The sequence below is a fragment of the Garra rufa genome, chromosome 6 (genome assembly GCF_049309525.1).
Source record: "Garra rufa chromosome 6, GarRuf1.0, whole genome shotgun sequence".
Classification (NCBI taxonomy): domain Eukaryota; kingdom Metazoa; phylum Chordata; class Actinopteri; order Cypriniformes; family Cyprinidae; genus Garra; species Garra rufa.
The window spans coordinates 11,639,830-11,656,417 of NC_133366.1; the positions used below are offsets into that span (position 1 = coordinate 11,639,830).

Below are 16,588 nucleotides of genomic sequence, written 5' to 3' on the forward strand. Positions count from 1 at the left end.
AATGCAAGTTTGTATCTCACAATTCCCAATTTTTTTTTTTCAGAATTGTGAGTTTTAAAGTCCAACTTTGGGGGGAAAAAGACTGATATTTTCTCAGAATTGCAAGTGCATATCTCATAATTTTGACTTGCGAGATATAAACTCATAATGCTTAGAAGAAAATTGCAAAATATAAACTTGCAATTCCAAGAAATAAAGTCTGAATTGTGTTTATATCTCACAATTCTGACTTTATTTCTCAGAATTTACTTTATGTCTCACAATTCTGACTTTATAACTCACAATTGCCAATTTATATCTCACAATTATGAGAAAAAAGTCAGAATTACGAGATGTAAACTTGGAATTGCAAGAAAAAAAGTCAGAATTGTGAGCTAAAAAGTCACAATTACATTTTTCTTATTTATTTAGTGGCAGAATGGGCTTCCATACCAATATGCTTTACCATACAGAAAGAGAACGTTATTCTGTTTAAAGATTACATTAAATTACTGATGTCTGTTTTAGTAACTTACGGAATGGTGAGCACCAATATGTACTACTACACCAAAGCCATGTCCCAACTCTTCTTGGATACGCCACTGACAAACGGAGAACCAACAACCTTCAAGAGTCTTTCAACCATGGAGGACTTCTGGAAAGTAATTATTCCACTGATTTTAATGCTCTTTCACAGTACAAAAATGCAGATTAGTTCCAGCTGCATCACAGATGTTAATGAAAACATGATGTGTAGTTCACAGAAGGCCCTTTTTTAAATGGCATGTACTGGGAGTTCTGGTACAACAACAAGAGCCTCCCAGAAAACCAGAGTCTGATCTACTACGAGAACCTCCTGTTGGGCGTCCCACGTGTCCGGCAACTCAAAGTACGCAATGAGTCCTGTTCTGTCCACGAGGACCTGCGGGACGAGGTTTACGACTGCTACAGTGTCTACTCTCCTGCCAATGAGGACAAGTCACCATTCGGACCGAAGAATGGCACAGCGTATGTACTGTAAAAATATACAAAAACATACTGTATATTTTGTATAATAAAACTAGTGGTCTTGAAGTTTATCATGCTGTTTATACATCAGGTGGAGGTACTCAGAGGAGAACAGGCTGGGTGAGAGCAGCTACTGGGGTCAGGTGTCGACGTATAGCGGTGGAGGATACTACCAGGACCTGTCACGCACTCGAGAGAAGTCAGCCATTCAGCTGCAGGAGTTAAAAAACAACCTCTGGTTGGACCGTGGCACTAGAGCAGTGTTCCTGGACTTCTCCATCTACAATGGCAACGTTAACCTGTTTTGTATTGTCAGGTAATGGACGAAAGCTGTTTTGTAAATAAATGAAATTTAAAGGGATAGTTTATCCAAAAATGAAAATTCTGTCAGTAATTACTCGCCCTCATGTCGTTGCAAAGCGCTTTGTTCATCTTCAGAACACAAATTAAGATATTTTTAATGATGTGCAAGAGCTTTCTGACCTTAGACAGCAACGCAACTGACACATTCAAGGCACAGAAAGGTAGTAAGGACATTGTTAAAATAGTCCATGTGATAGCTGTGGTTCAACGGTAATGTTATGAAGTTATGAGAATACTTTTTGTGCACAAAGAAAACGTAAATAGCATTTTATTCAACAATTCTTTTTATCCGTGTCAGTCTCCGCCGCCATTCACGAAAGTACCAACCGTTATTTTTGTTTTCTTTGAGCACAAAAAGTATTCTTGTAGGTTCATAACATTATCGTTGAACCACTATTTTAACGATGTCCTTGAACGTGTCAGAAAGCACTTGGATTTCATCAAAAAAAAAAAAATATTTGTGTTCCAAAGATGAACGAAGGTCTTACAGGTTTGGAACGACATGAGGGTGACTAATTAATGACAGAATGTTCATTTTTGGGTGAACTTTACCTTTAATTAGTGGCCACAATATCAGTTTTTCATGCATGGGAATCTGTAAATATTCTGTTAAATATACATTTGGCATGCTTGCTTTACTTTTCTTGACTTGAGTACACATCCTTGACTAAAATCTGTCACTGACTGCTTTGCTGTAGGCTGCTAGTAGAGTTTCCAGCCACAGGGGGCACTGTGACCTCTTGGCAGTTCCAGACGGTGCGTCTTATTCGGTACGTGTCCAGCTGGGACTACTTTGTGGGGATGTGTGAAGTGGCCTTCTGCCTCTTTGTGCTGTATTACTTGGTGGAAGAAGTTCTGGAGATCCGCCTGCATCGTTTGCGCTACTTCAAGAGCCTGTGGAACTGCTTGGATGTTCTCATTGTTGCAGTAGGTCAAAGTGCATAATAAGTGCATATGTGACCACAAAACCAGTCATAAGGGTCCATATCTTTTTTCCTGAAAAAAATAAGCTTTTCTTAGGAATAGGATAGGTAGGACAATACTTGGCCGAAATACAGCTATTTGAAAATATGGAATCTGAGGGTGCAAAAAAAAAATACTAAGAAAATCGCCTTTAAAGTTGTCCAAATGAAGTTCTTAGCAATGCATATCACTAATCAAAAATAAAGTTTTGATACATTTCCGATAGGAAATGTACAAAATATCTTCATGGAACATGATCTTTACTTAATATCCTAATGATTTTTGGCATAAAAGAAAAATGTATCATTTTGACCCATACAATGTATTTTTGGCTATTGCTACAAATATACCCGTGCTACTTAAGACTGGTTTTGTGGTCCAGGGTCACGTATATATGGTTTACTCCAGCCAATGTAATTTGTGCTGCTGACTCTGACACCTTTGGTCTTTGTTCATCTTGTTCATCACCGTCACAGCTCAGCGTTCCAGCCATCATTATGAACATCTGCAGAACGTCAGCGGTCTCTCACAGACTCCACTTCCTTCTGGAGAACCACAGCACATACCCCAACTTTGAGCCACTTGCTCGCCTTCAGGTTCACTTTAACAACCTGGCTGCCATCATTGTCTTCCTCTCATGGGTGAAGGTGAGGTCTCGTTTTAACATTTGACATGCGAAATGGTTTTTTGTTGTTCTTGTGTTATCAAAATACAATCATATTGCTTTTCTTACAGCTTTTTAAGTTCATTAACTTCAACAAGACCATGAATCAACTGTCTACCACCATGTCACGCTGTGCCAAGGACCTAATGGGCTTTGCTATCATGTTTTTCATCGTGTTCCTGGCCTACGCTCAGCTGGCGTATTTAGTGTTTGGAACTCAAGTCAACGACTTCAGCACCTTTCAGGCCTGCATGTGAGTTTTGGAGGCATCTAAATAACCAAGAATATACGTACCGTAGGAAATCAAAATACCAAAGCAAGAGGGATCATACAAAATGCATATTATTGTTTATTTAGTTTATTTAGTACTGACCTGAATAAGATATTTCACATAAAAGTTTACATACATATAGTCCACATGAGAAAATAGTTGAATTTATAAAAATGACCCCATTCAAAAGTTTACACCCCCTTGATTCTTAATACTGTATTGTTACCTGAATGATCCACAGCTTTTGTTTTTTTGTTTAGTGATAGTTGTTCATGAGTTCCTTGTTTGTCCTGAACAGTTAAACTGCCTGCTGTTCTTCAGAAAAATCCTTCAAGTCCCACAAATTCTTTGGTTTTCCAGCATTTTTGTGTATTTGAACCTTTTCCAACAACGGCTGTATGATTTTAAGATCCATCTTTTCACACTGAAGACAACTGAGAGACTTATATGCAACTATTAAAAAAGGGTCAAATGCCCACTGATGCTTTAGAATGAAAAACAATGCATTAAGAGCCAGGGGGTGAAAACTTTTGAACAGAATGAAGATGTGTATATTTTTCATAAATATCTTTTTTTTTTAATCATATTACAATACCTACATGTTTTCCAGAAGACAAAATAAGTAAAATTTACCCAGATCTTCAAATTCAAAAAGTTTTCACCCCCTTAATGCATGTTGTCCTCAGTTTGAAAAGCTGGATCTAAAAATCATAGTCATTGTTGGAAAGGGTTCAAATACACCAAAATGCTACATACCCAAAGAATTTGTAGGATCTGAAGGGGATGTAAACTTTTGACCTCAATTGTATATAAGAAACAATAACGGAGTGTCTTTAAAAACAATCTTTTGTGCAAACGACTTCCTTCCACTACCTAAGCCTCTGTTGCTAACGTCACTTTAGAACTATTAACGAAAGCACATTGAGTTGCTTCTTTGAAAACTATTCACTTTAAGCATTTTTTTTTTTTTTTTTACAAATATTGTCATACTTCATTAATATTACTAATGTTGGTGGTTTCTGTTGCTCACAGTTTTACGCAGTTCCGGATCCTTCTGGGAGATTTTGACTTCTCTGAAATCGAGGAGGCTGACAGCGTTTTGGGGCCAATTTACTTCACCACCTTTGTGTTCTTCATCTTCATGATTCTGCTGGTAAACACAATAAGAGGAACATGACATAAATTACATTAAATAAATCTTAAATTAAAAAATGCTTTTTGTTTTGTTCAGAATATGTTCTTGGCCATCATCAACGACACTTACTCTGAGGTGAAAGCTGACATGGCCCAGCAGAGGTCGGAGATGGAGATCACAGACCTTATCAAGAAAGGCTATAACAGGGCGATGGTCAAACTCAAGCTGAAGAAGACCTCTATCAATGACATCCCAGACAGTTTACACCAGGCTGGGGGCAAACTCAGCTTCGATGAGCTCCGGCAAGATCTCAGAGGGTGAGAAAACATTTACCTCCACTGTATGATACAAAACAAACCGCTCGCAACATGGACGTAATGACCTTGCTGATCGTTTTATATGCGTTTGTACACAGAAAGGGCCATTCGGATGCTGAGATTGAAGCCATTTTTGCCAAGTATGACCTTGACGGAGATCAAGAACTGACCGAACACGAGCACCAGCAAATGAGAGATGACCTGGAGAAAGAGAGAGTGAGTGAAAAACTAATGCAGGATGTTACACAAAAGCTTTTATCTAAAGCAACTTACACTGCATTCAGGGTACACATACAGTTGAGGTTAATACCTTGCAAAATCTCAAAATTGTTATTTCTTTTATCAAAATAGGAGAGATCATACAAAATGCATTTTATTTCTTATTTAGTACTGACCTGAATAAGATATTTCACATAAAAGACATTTACATACAGTCCACAAGAGAAAATAATAGCTGAATTTAAAAAATGACGTTCAAAAGTTTACATACACTTAATTTTTAATACTGTTGTTACCTGTTTAGTGATAGTTGTTCATGAGTCCCTTGTTTGTCCTGAACAGTTAAACTGTCCGCTGTTCTTCAGAAAAATCCTTCAGGTCACACATTTTCTTTTGTTTTTCAGCATTTTTGTGTATTTGAACCCTTTCAAACAATGACTGTATGATTCTGAGATCCATCTTTTCACACTGAGGACAACTGAGGGACTCATATGCAACTATTACAGAAGGTTCAAACACTCACTGATGCTCCAGAAGAAAAAAATATGCATTATGAGCCGGGGGTGAAAACTTTTGAACAGAGTGAAGATATGTACATTTTACATCCTTCAGATGCTACAGAAGATACTTGTTGATACATGTTTCCCAGAAGACAAAAGAAATTTACTCTGACCTATAAAATCAAAAAGTTTTCACCCCCTGGCTCTTAACGCATCAGGCTTCCTTCAGAAGCATCAGTGAGTGTTTGAACCTTCTGTAATAGTTGAACATGAGTCCCTCAGTTGAAAAGATGGATCTCAGAATCATACAGTCATTGTTGGAAAGGGTTCAAATACACAAAAATGCTGAAAAAAACAAAAGAATTGTGGGACCTGAAGGATTTTTCTGAAGAACAGCGGGCAGTTTAACTGTTCAGGGCAAAAAAGGGACTCATGAACAACTATCACTAAACCACAAAACACAGCTGTGGATCATTCAGGTAACAACACAGTATTAAGAATCAAGTGTATGTAAACTTTTGAGCAGGGTCATTTTTTTTTAAATTCAACTATTATTTTCTCTTGTGGACTATATGTAAACATCTTTTATGTGAAATATCTTATTCAGGTCAGTACTAAATAATTTTGTATGATCCCTCTTATATTAGTAAAATAAATAACATTTTGCAGATTCCACAAGGTGTATGTAAAATTTGAACCTCAACTGTAGCTCTTGTTTTCCTCAGGAATCGAACCCATGATTTTCAGAGCTACAAAAATTTTTTAGACCACAGTTAAAATTTGTCAAATAAACAACCAAGATGCTTAGTATCTCTTGAACACTCGCCAGGAGGACTTGGATCTGGAGCACAGTTCGCTGCCCAGGCCAGTGAGTGGGCGGAGCTTCTCGCGTAGCCAGGATGACTCTGAGGAGGACGACGATGAGGACAGTGGACACAGCTCTCGCCGCCGTGGCAGCAGCTCAGGAGGCGTGTCATACGAGGAGTTCCAAGTGTAAACATCACCTGTCACTCAATATCCTTTAGCTAGATTCACGTTTTCACAATATATTGAACATTAGACCTCTAAACGAAAAGTATTTTGTACTTGATGTGGCCCATCAGGCTTGTGCGCCGAGTGGACCGCATGGAGCACTCCATCGGCAGCATCGTATCAAAGATTGACGCTGTTATCGTGAAGTTAGAGGCCATGGAGAGAGCCAAGATGAAGAGGAGAGATGTGCTCGGACGGATTCTGGATGGAGTCATGGAGGTGAGTTTAACTTTGCAAATATTTGTGCTTTGTATATACAGTTGAGGTCAAAAGTTTACACCCCCCTTTTAGAATCTGCAAAATGTTAATTATTTTACCAATATAAGAGGGATCATACAAAATGCATGTTATTGTTTATTTAGTACTGATCTGAATAAGATACTTAAAAGATGTTTACATATAGCCCACAAGAGAAAATAACAAACATTTCAAAAATGTACATATGCTTGATTCTTAATACTGTTGTTACCTGAATTTTACAGCTGTTTTTTTGTTTAGTGATAGTTGTTCATGAGTTCCTTGTTTGTCCTAAACCGCCTGCTGTTCTTCAGAAAAGTCCTTCCTTTTCAGCATTTTGTGTATTTGAACCCTTTCCAACAATGACTGTATGATTTTAAGATCCACCTTTTCACACTGAGGACAACTGAGGGACTCATATGCAACTATTACAGGAGGTTCAAACGCTCACTGATGCTTTAGAAAAAAACATGGTGCATTTAGATCCGATGGGTGAAAACTTTTTGAATTTGAAGATCAGGATACATTTAACTTACTTTGTTTTCTGGGAAACATGTAAGTATCTTCAGTAGCATCTGAAGGGCAGTACTAAATGAAAAAAATATGATATTTAGGCAAAATAAGAAAAATGTACCCCCCCCCTCTCTCCCTCCCTCCAGATTTATATTTGAATATATTTTAAAATGTAATTTATTCCTGTGATGCAAAGCTTAATTTTCAGCATCATTACTCCAGTCCTCTCAAAAATGCTTTCAAGACTGGATTACAGTAAAATACTGAAGCATACATTGAGAAATCTAATCTAATGTTTTCAGGATGAGAGGATGGGCCGGGATCCAGAGCTGCACCGAGAACAAATGGACAGGCTTGTGAGAGAAGAACTGGATCGCTGGGAGTCCGATGACACCATGTCACAGGTGAGCCACCATCAGGCCACTCCCATCATCCCATCTGCTCAGCTCCGCCCACGCAGTTCCCGCTCACCCTCCTCGCTGTCCAATGAGGGCCCGGATGGTGCGGCCAGCGGAGCCTCCCATGTGTGAAGGGTTTTGATTGGATAAACAATCCTACACATCATGAATTACACAATTTGTTCTCCAGTGCCACGTCTGGTGCAGTGCACTGGGCAAAATTTAATTAAACAGTATTAAAGAACCGCCCCAAAGCCACAACAGTAGAGTTAAATAGTCCTGCAAAAAGCTATTTATTTGGGTTTCTTTATATTAAAGTTAATTGGGGTGTCGCAGTGCTTTGTAATGCAAAAATGATGATAAATCGTCCAACGAAGAAGTGTTAAAAGTCTTACAGTTTCACTATTACTTAGTGGATATGCTAATAGAGCGAAATAAATATTAAGGTCAGTCAGTGGCAGCTTAGCTTTGGTTTGCTTTTATTAACATGTATTAACCAGACACAATTAAACATTTTTGATTTTCATTGCATACATTACATATACAGTAAAAGAAGAGTATATATGTGACCTTGATAGTCACTAAAAATCACCAGCTGGTTAGAAGTCATTGTTAAATGGCTCAGAAAAATATATCATGAGTATATTTTTTATCACATTTTTTGTACTGTATCCTGCTATGATTGAATGCACAGTTTGATACATTGTAGTATATATTTAGATATGAATTATGCCTTCACAATCCTACAGTATTGAAGTTCATTTGCATCAGTAATGAAGAAACCAGTTGGAAAGCTTACAGTAATGAATGTAATGAAGGAAATAATGTTCAACCAGGATCAGTATCTTTATATATGATGGAACAGAAGAAATGTATGAGTATGCACAACCAGTCAAAAGTATTTGAACAGTAAGATTTAATGTTTTTTTAAGAAGTCTCTTCTGCTCACCAAGCCTGCAATTATTTGATCCAAAGTACAGCAAAAAACAGTAAAATTGTGAAATATTTTACTATTTAAAAGAACTGCTTTCTTTTTGAATATATTTTAAAATGTAATTTATTCCTGTGACCAAACCTACATTTTTTAGCATCATTACTCCAGTCTTCAGTGTCACATGATCCTTTAGAAATCATTCTAATATGCTGTTCAAAATTTATCAAGGATGTTTTAAATTGATCAAAATAGATGATAAAGACATTTATAATGTAACAAAAGGTTTCTATTTCTGACAAATGCTGTTCTTCTGAATTTTCTAGTCAAAGAAACCGGAAAAAAAAAAAATCTACTCAGCTGTTTTCATCATAGTAATAATAATGTTTTTTGAGCAGCAAATCAGAATATTAGAATGATTTCTAAAGGATCATGATGCTAAAAATTCAGCTTGGAAATCACAGGAATAAATTACATTTTAAAACATATTCAAAGAGATAACAGTTATTTTAAATAGTAACAATTTTCTAAATTTTACTGTTTTTGCTGTACTTTAGGTTTGGTTAGCAGAAGAGACTTCTTAAATTAAAAATCTGGTAGTGTACTTTATAAAGCATCTCTAATATGAAAAGTAAATAAACAATGAAGGTACACACGTTGCTTTGTAATGAGCTATGGTGCAATTTTTTCACACACTTTGTGGTTTGCTTTGCATATTTTGTAGTTCACATCTTGCGTGGCATGTTTTGTTAAACATATACTGTATACCTAAAATTATTTTGAATACTTATGATTCTTAAATCATTTTGATACTTTTTTTTTTGCATTTTTAAACAAACTTCGATTTGGAGTGCATCTGATTTCATGGGAAACCCATGTGTATTTGTCTTAAGGTAGGATTTACAAAGCTTTTCATGGTTCTCTTTCAAACAATCGCTCGGTATCTCACTATGGGAAACGCCCCCAGGCGTGATAGACTATGGAAGCACCAATTACACCACGTCTGTCCGGAGGATAGACCAATCACAGCTCATACAAGGAGCCCACCCCTCTCCCTATATATACAGCTGTGATCCCCAAAAACGGCATTCTTGTTCTCTTCCCCGTGAGGACTTTCCATCAGCACCTAGGCTGCGCTGCTTCAGTTCCTAAACGTGCCGTCAAGGTCGACGTTGCCGAACGCAGTGTAGTCAAATAAATCTGTTACGGATTCTCTGCTCGTTACTGAGTTTTTATTTGCCTGGTTAGAAAATCTGTTGCGGATTTTCGGCTCGTCACTGAGCTCTTTGCATTACTGTTATTAGTGGTGTTTCCTATCCTAGCTAACGCGTTAAGGCGAGCTGAGTTTAGGAGATTTTGACTCACCATGTCGGTGTCCAAAGTCGCTGCGGAGAAGGGAAAGGAGGCCCCTTCGCGCTCATGTCCGGCAGCATGTGGATTTATGATCTCGGGCAGGGATCCGCATCCGATGTGTATCGCATGCATGGGCGTAAAGCATGCTCAGGCTGCGCTGGCGGATGCGGAAAGTTGCCCGCACTGTCGGGTAATGCCGGCCAGGATTCTAGAGAGAAGGCTTCGAGTGGCGGCATCTTCCAAAGACGATCCGGTTCTCTCCGCTGTCCCTCATTCCGTTAAGGGGACCCAACCTTCTCCCCCGCGTGATCTTTCTTCGTGGGGAGATATAATGGATTCGGAGTCTCCGGAGTTTGCACCGCTTTTCGACCAGCAGCTGCTGGCGGGCGGCGATGAGGTTGAGGGAGATGAAGAGGAGGATGAGGAGATGCTAGCTCGCCTCCTCCGAGACGAGCCGGATGATGAGGAAGATGATGCTATCCTGTCGGCAGCCCAAACATCCAGGCCAGTGAGTGTGCAAAGTGGCGATATGGCATCGACGGTGGGGGATTGCGACTTAGTTGAGGTCTGTAAGCGTGCAGCAGCTAAGCTTGACATCCCTTGGCCCGTAACTCCTGGGGATCCGGGAGTTAAACGTGATATCTATGACGGGAAAAGGCTCCCGTCCCGCCTTCCCACGGCAAAACAACTGCTCCCCGCTTTGCCGGCGTGCATAGCAGAGATGAAGCGCTCATGGGATAAACCTTTTTCTCATCGCGTGCCCGTCAAGGGCTATTCGTCTCTTGATGTGAGTGAAATGGAGGGGCTTGGGCTCTCTAACCCTCCCACGGTCGAGCAGTCAGTGGCCCACCACCTGCATCCGAACAGGCGGACCACTCTCTCATCGGCCAGCCCCTCCCTCCCTGGGAAAATGGAACGCTTTACCGCTTCCATGTACCAGAAGATTTATAAGTCATCGGCGTTAGCGGTGAGGGCATTGAATGTCACGTCCTTGTTGATGGCTTACCAAGCTGAATTATTGGAGGAGCTGGGCACGCAGCTCGATGCCGGCAATCCAAACCCGGCGGTCTGGGAGGAGATCTGCAACATTACAGATCTCAATCTGCGCACCTCACGTGGTGCGGTGCAAAGCAGCGGCCGTTCCATGGCTCTCGCTGTCGCGGGCGAGAGGTCGCTGTGGTTAAATCTGTCGAGTATTGGTGACAGGGAGAAACTGGATTTTCTTGACGCTCCTGTAGACTCGACTGGGCTGTTCGGCCCGGCCGTCGCGGCGATGAGACAGAGGTGCGACCTCCAGAAGAAGGAGGGTGAGGCGTTCGACATCTGTCTGCCTCGTAAAAGAGCTTTCCGTCCTCCCGTTCCCCCTCGGCCTGTTCCTCCGACACAGAACAGGAGGTTTTTGAATGCGTCCAGAACTGCAAAACCCCAGAGCACAGAGCAGCCAGCCCGCCCCCCTGCTGTTCCGAATGCTAAACCGTGGGGAAAGCAGTCATTCGCGGCAGCGGCCGCAAAGTCCAGGTCCGTTAACCCTTCCAGCAAAAAGAAGAGGGACACCTAGGACACAGGCTCCGCAGGGGAGGGACGGGCAGCACCTAGGGTTTTCTGCGATGTCCTCTCCCGAGTCCACCACGTCTGTTCTCCCACCCGCGAAGAAGCGGAGGATGTGGATTTTGGACGGAGAAACGGTTCTAAGTTGTGTTCAGGCCAGTTCAGTTTCCCCTCAACACACAAAGTTCCGCGGATTGCTGACAGCAATTCCACATGTTCAAGGGCTGAGAACGCAACCATCAAACAAATGTGGTGTGCGGAGTTCAAGCACAAGTTCACAAGTGTATTGTCACAAAGCACTTCAGCCCCTGGGTTCACAGTCAATAAAAACACCCCTGTCGCATCCAGGCTCAATGCCGAGGGCGCAGGGAGACAAAAACATGATAATATCAAAGAACCAAGAGATAATTCGGTCTCTGAGCCACACAGATCCTGGCCGTTTTTCTCTCTGTCCACTAGATGGCGCCAGCGCTCCATCTATGGAATCGGTTCATCCGAACCCTCTGGCTCTTCATCAGGAGGCATGGAGAGAGTGTTCTCCGCACCCGTGGGTCCTTACGACTGTAACCAGGGGTTACAGGCTTCAGTTCGCTGTAAAACCCCCTCCTTTCAACGGGGTTATAGCGTCTGCAGCAAACGGGGATTCAGCTCGGGTGTTAGAAGCGGAAATATCCTCCCTTCTAGAGAAAAGAGCTATAAGACGAGTTCCAGTGGGGGAAACTCAGAGGGGTTATTACTCCCGTTATTTTCTAATTCCAAAGAAAGACGGGGGACTGCGCCCGATACTGGATCTACGTGCTCTAAACAAGCACTTAAGGGAGTACAAATTCAGGATGCTCACAGTCGTGGCTCTCACTCGTTCAATCCGCCGGGGAGATTGGTTTGCCACGGTCGATCTCAAGGATGCGTACTTTCATATAAGCATCTATCCGGCGCACAGGAAATATCTCAGGTTTTCCTTTCAGAACGAAGTGTACGAATTTGTTACTCTCCCGTTCGGGCTCAGCCTCGCTCCACGGGTGTTCAGCAGATGCATAGAAGCAGCATTATCTCCTCTGAGACACAGGGGTCTCAGAATATCTGCTTATTTGGACGATTATCTGATCTGCGCTCATTCGAGGGAGCGCGCGGAGCGAGACATAGAGATGCTCACGTCTCATCTCACGAATCTGGGGTTCAGGATCAACTTTGCCAAAAGCCAGCTGATCCCGTCCCAGGAGATAGAGTATCTAGGCTTGCGAATAGACTCGGTGGAATATCGCGCTATGCTCTCGAAAAGGAGGATAATGGCGTTTTATCAGTGCCTAGCCCAGTTTCGCGTGGGAAACCTGGTCTCGTACAGGACCTGTCTCCGCCTTATGGGCATGATGGCTTCGTCTCTGTCTGTGGTTCCGCTGGGCTTGCTGAAAATGAGGAGCTTCCAGCATTGGGTTGCAGCGAAGCGTCTGTGCCCACGCCGGCACCTCGCACGCAGAGTGAAAATTACCACGGAGTGCGTGATGGCACTTCATCAGTGGAGAAACCCCTGTGTATTCCGGACAGGAATCTTGATGGGGAGCGTGTCTCTGAGAAAAGTAGTGACTACGGACGCATCCCTAATGGGATGGGGAGCTGTTTTTCAGGGCAGATCGGTAAACGGTCGTTGGACGCCTCAATTTCGCAGACTTCACATAAACATGCTGGAGTTAATGGCAGTCTTTCTAGCACTAAAACATTTTCGTCCATTCTTGGAGGGTTTTCATGTTCTAGTCAGGACAGACAACACAACAGTGGTGGCATATATCAATCGCCAAGGGGGAACGCGTTCGTTGCAACTGCACAATCTAGCGCGCAAGCTGATTGTCTGGAGCGCAGCGCATTTCAGTTCGCTGCGCGCAACGCACGTCCCGGGAGTCCTGAATGTGGGAGCGGACCTCCTGTCGAGGGGCAACCTGTTATATGGAGAATGGGTACTCCACTCGCAGGTGGTGAATCAGATCTGGGAAATATACGGCAGGGCTGCCGTAGATCTATTCGCCTCGCGAGCAAACGCAAAATGTCCGCTGTATTTCTCTCTCAGAGACGAAAGTGCACCCTTGGGTGTGGATGCGCTGGCACACCCGTGGCCGAACGTGTTGCTATACGCGTTCCCACCACTGAGTCTAATTTCTCCCACCCTAGACAGAATAAGAGAAAACGGATTATCTCTCCTTCTGATAGCCCCTCATTGGCCAGGGAGGCTGTGGCTGGCAGAGATTGTCCAACTCCTTTGGGGAGAGCCCTGGCAACTCCCGTTGCGTCGGGACCTGCTGTCCCAAGCGGAGGGGCAAATTTTTCACCCCCATCCGGAACGGATGAATCTTTGGGTCTGGCCCGTGAAGGGTTGAATCTAAACGCACTCGGACTTCCCCAGGAGGTCATAAATACTATACAGAGTGCTAGAGCTCCATCAACGCGCTCGCTGTATGATTTGAAATGGCGGGTCTTTGATGACTGGTGCACTCGTAAAGGAGTTATTCCTTTTCAGTGTGCGGTGAGTGAGGTTCTCTGTTTTTTGCAAAGCTTACTGAACAATGGGAGAGCGTTCTCTACCATTAAGGTTTACCTGGCTGCAATTTCAGCCTGTCATGTGGGCTTCGAAGGAGTTTCAGTGGGCCGGCACCCTCTTATAGGCCGTTTTATGAAGGGGGTGAGGCGTTTGAGACCAGTGTCGAAGCGACTGGTCCCATCATGGGATTTGTCTATGGTCTTGAATGCTTTGACTCAGACCCCGTTTGAGCCTCTGGAGAGTGTTCATATTAAGTTCCTATCATTGAAAACGGTCTTACTACTTGCTTTAGCCTCAGCTAAGCGAGTGGGGGAGTTACATGCCTTGTCGGTTCATCAAACATGTCTAAAATTTAGTCCGGATGACAGCAAAGTTACACTGCTGCCAAACCCAGCTTTTGTTCCCAAAGTCAGTGATTCAGCTTATAACTGCTCTGCTTTGGAGTTACGTGCTTTCTACCCTCCTCCATTTTCTTCAGAGGAGGAGAGGAAATTGCACACTTTGTGTCCTGTACGAGCGTTACGCTTTTATGTAAACAGGACACAGTCGTTCAGGAAAAATGATCAATTATTGGTTTCATGGGCCACTCATTGTAAGGGTAAGCCGATCTCCTCGCAGCGCCTCTCCCATTGGATGGTCGAGGCGATCGAACTAGCCTATACATCTATGGGTCTTCAGGCCCCAGAGGGCCTTCATGCACATTCCACACGAGGTATTTCTACCTCATGGGCCCTGTTCAAGGGGATTTCAGTGGGAGATATTTGTGCGGCGGCTAGTTGGGCTGCACCCCATACATTTATCAGATTTTACCGTCTTGATGTCACTGCGCCTTCATTGGCTCATGCAGTTCTTAGAGTTGGCTCTTTGGAGGACTAAAGTCTTGTCTTCCCTTTTCGAGTCTGTTCAGGCGGCTTCGGAAAGCATGCGTTACGGGAGTTGGCTATATCATTCCCATAGTGAGATACCGAGCGATTGTTTGAAAGAGAACATTAGGTTACTTGCGTAACCCCGGTTCTCTGAGAACAGAGCGAGGTATCTCACCAGGCTTCCCTTCTCGCATAACACGGGGGAAGAGCGTGCTTAGAATGCCGTTTTTGGGGATCACAGCTGTATATATAGGGAGAGGGGTGGGCTCCTTGTATGAGCTGTGATTGGTCTATCCTCCGGACAGACGTGGTGTAATTGGTGCTTCCATAGTCTATCACGCCTGGGGGCGTTTCCCATAGTGAGATACCTCGCTCTGTTCTCAGAGAACCGGGGTTACGCAAGTAACCTAATGTTCCCTAAATGAAAAGTGTTTAGTGTCTGCACAACTAGCATCAACAAAGTGCTAAAATAATTATTTTCAAAAGAGGTATACAGTCAAACAGGTGGTATCGTATATGTTGGGTTGCTCAAACAAATCAGCGTTTGGTGACGCTAGAGAAGTAGAAATTACACATTTCTTCTGAAAGCCTAATAAAAATGTCAAAAACTTTTCACTTTGTCCAATTACCTCTGTAATTTTTTATGGTACTCTGTAGTTGGCAAATTGTTATTTACAGTTTAATATGACAGTCATTTAAAATAAAATCCATTCAAACTCATCATGTGCTCATTATTTGGCTTGATCCCAGTCATAATTCCCTCTAACAAAGCAACTGTAAGACCTTTACAATAAAGGGATATTGTGTAGTTATCAGCAGAGTCACAGAGTTTCCGAGCTTTTGTCTGTGGTTTTAGCACAGCAAACAGAGTGGTTCAGTTCTCTCATTGATGTTTGCTAGCTGTGGATTAGGCTACATTAAGACCAGTTACACGGATTATAAAGGAACAAGTTGTACCAGGCCTGTGACCGAGGGAACAAAGAAACAGAGATGACGAAATATTTATATTTAACTTGATTAATGAATCAAATAAGTTCCAAAATAAGAGCGATCATTCAAAATGCATGTTATTTTTTATTTAGTACTGACCTGAATAAGTTATTTCACATAAATGTTTACATATAGTCCACAAGAGAAAATAAAAATTACCCTGTTCAAAAGTTTACGTACTCTTGATTCTTAATATTGTGTTTTACCTGAATGATCCACAGCTGTGTTTTTTAGTTGTTTTGTTTAGTGATAGTTGATCATGCGTCTCACACATTCTTTGTTTTTTCAGCATTTTTGTGTATTTGAACCCTTTCCAACAATGACTGTATGACTTTGAGATCCATCTTTTCACACTCACAACAACTTATAGTTTAACCTATTTTTGTCTTCTACGAAACATGCAAGTATCTTCTGTAGCGTTTCAAGGGCAGTACTAAATGGAAAAAAAAATGGAAAAATAAGAAAAATGTACAATTCTTCATTCTGTTCAAAAGTTTTCACCCCCGCTTCAATGCAATGTTTTTCCTTCTGAAGCATCAGTGACCATTTGAACCTTTTGTAATAATTGCTTATGAGTCCCTCAGTTGTTCTCAGTGTGAAAAGAGAAATCTCAAAATCATACAGCCAGAAAGGGTTCAAATACACAAAAATGCTGAAAAGCCAAAGAATTTGTGGGACCTGAAGGATTTTTCTGAAGAACAGCGGGCGTTTAACTGTTCTGGACAAACAAGGGACTCTGAACAACTATCACTAAACAAAAAAACAGCTGTGGAT

The 16,588-nt window shown here is 42.1% G+C and overlaps 2 protein-coding genes across 4 annotated transcripts in view; both read left to right on the forward strand.

Annotated features, from left to right (window-relative positions):
• pkd2 (polycystic kidney disease 2) overlaps positions 1 to 8,161 on the forward strand; it is a 28,052-nt gene extending 19,891 nt beyond the window's left edge. For 2 of the 3 annotated variants that reach the window (XM_073841921.1, XM_073841920.1), the window contains exons 3-14: positions 508 to 641; positions 737 to 987; positions 1,079 to 1,303; positions 2,049 to 2,277; positions 2,790 to 2,960; positions 3,049 to 3,230; positions 4,281 to 4,401; positions 4,480 to 4,700; positions 4,799 to 4,916; positions 6,249 to 6,412; positions 6,523 to 6,670; positions 7,504 to 8,161. In XM_073841921.1, the coding sequence (XP_073698022.1) occupies positions 508 to 641; positions 737 to 987; positions 1,079 to 1,303; positions 2,049 to 2,277; positions 2,790 to 2,960; positions 3,049 to 3,230; positions 4,281 to 4,401; positions 4,480 to 4,700; positions 4,799 to 4,916; positions 6,249 to 6,412; positions 6,523 to 6,670; positions 7,504 to 7,731 (2,192 nt within the window). In that variant the 3' untranslated portion in view covers positions 7,732 to 8,161. The remainder of the gene's footprint in view (positions 1 to 507; positions 642 to 736; positions 988 to 1,078; positions 1,304 to 2,048; positions 2,278 to 2,789; positions 2,961 to 3,048; positions 3,231 to 4,280; positions 4,402 to 4,479; positions 4,701 to 4,798; positions 4,917 to 6,248; positions 6,413 to 6,522; positions 6,671 to 7,503) is intronic. The other variant, XM_073841922.1, reaches the window with a different exon arrangement.
• A 3,382-nt stretch (positions 8,162 to 11,543) lies between these two features.
• On the forward strand, positions 11,544 to 15,191 carry LOC141336627 (uncharacterized). Its single transcript, XM_073842330.1, has one exon. The coding sequence runs from the start codon at positions 11,679 to 11,681 to the stop codon at positions 14,832 to 14,834; it is 3,156 nt and encodes a 1,051-aa protein (XP_073698431.1). The 5' UTR covers positions 11,544 to 11,678; the 3' UTR covers positions 14,835 to 15,191.
• Positions 15,192 to 16,588: the final 1,397 nt, after the last annotated feature.

Excerpts from the sequence above, each read along its gene's own strand:
- LOC141336627 (XM_073842330.1), top strand. The coding sequence starts at position 11,679 with ATGTGGTGTGCGGAGTTCAAGCACAAGTTCACAAGTGTATTGTCACAA.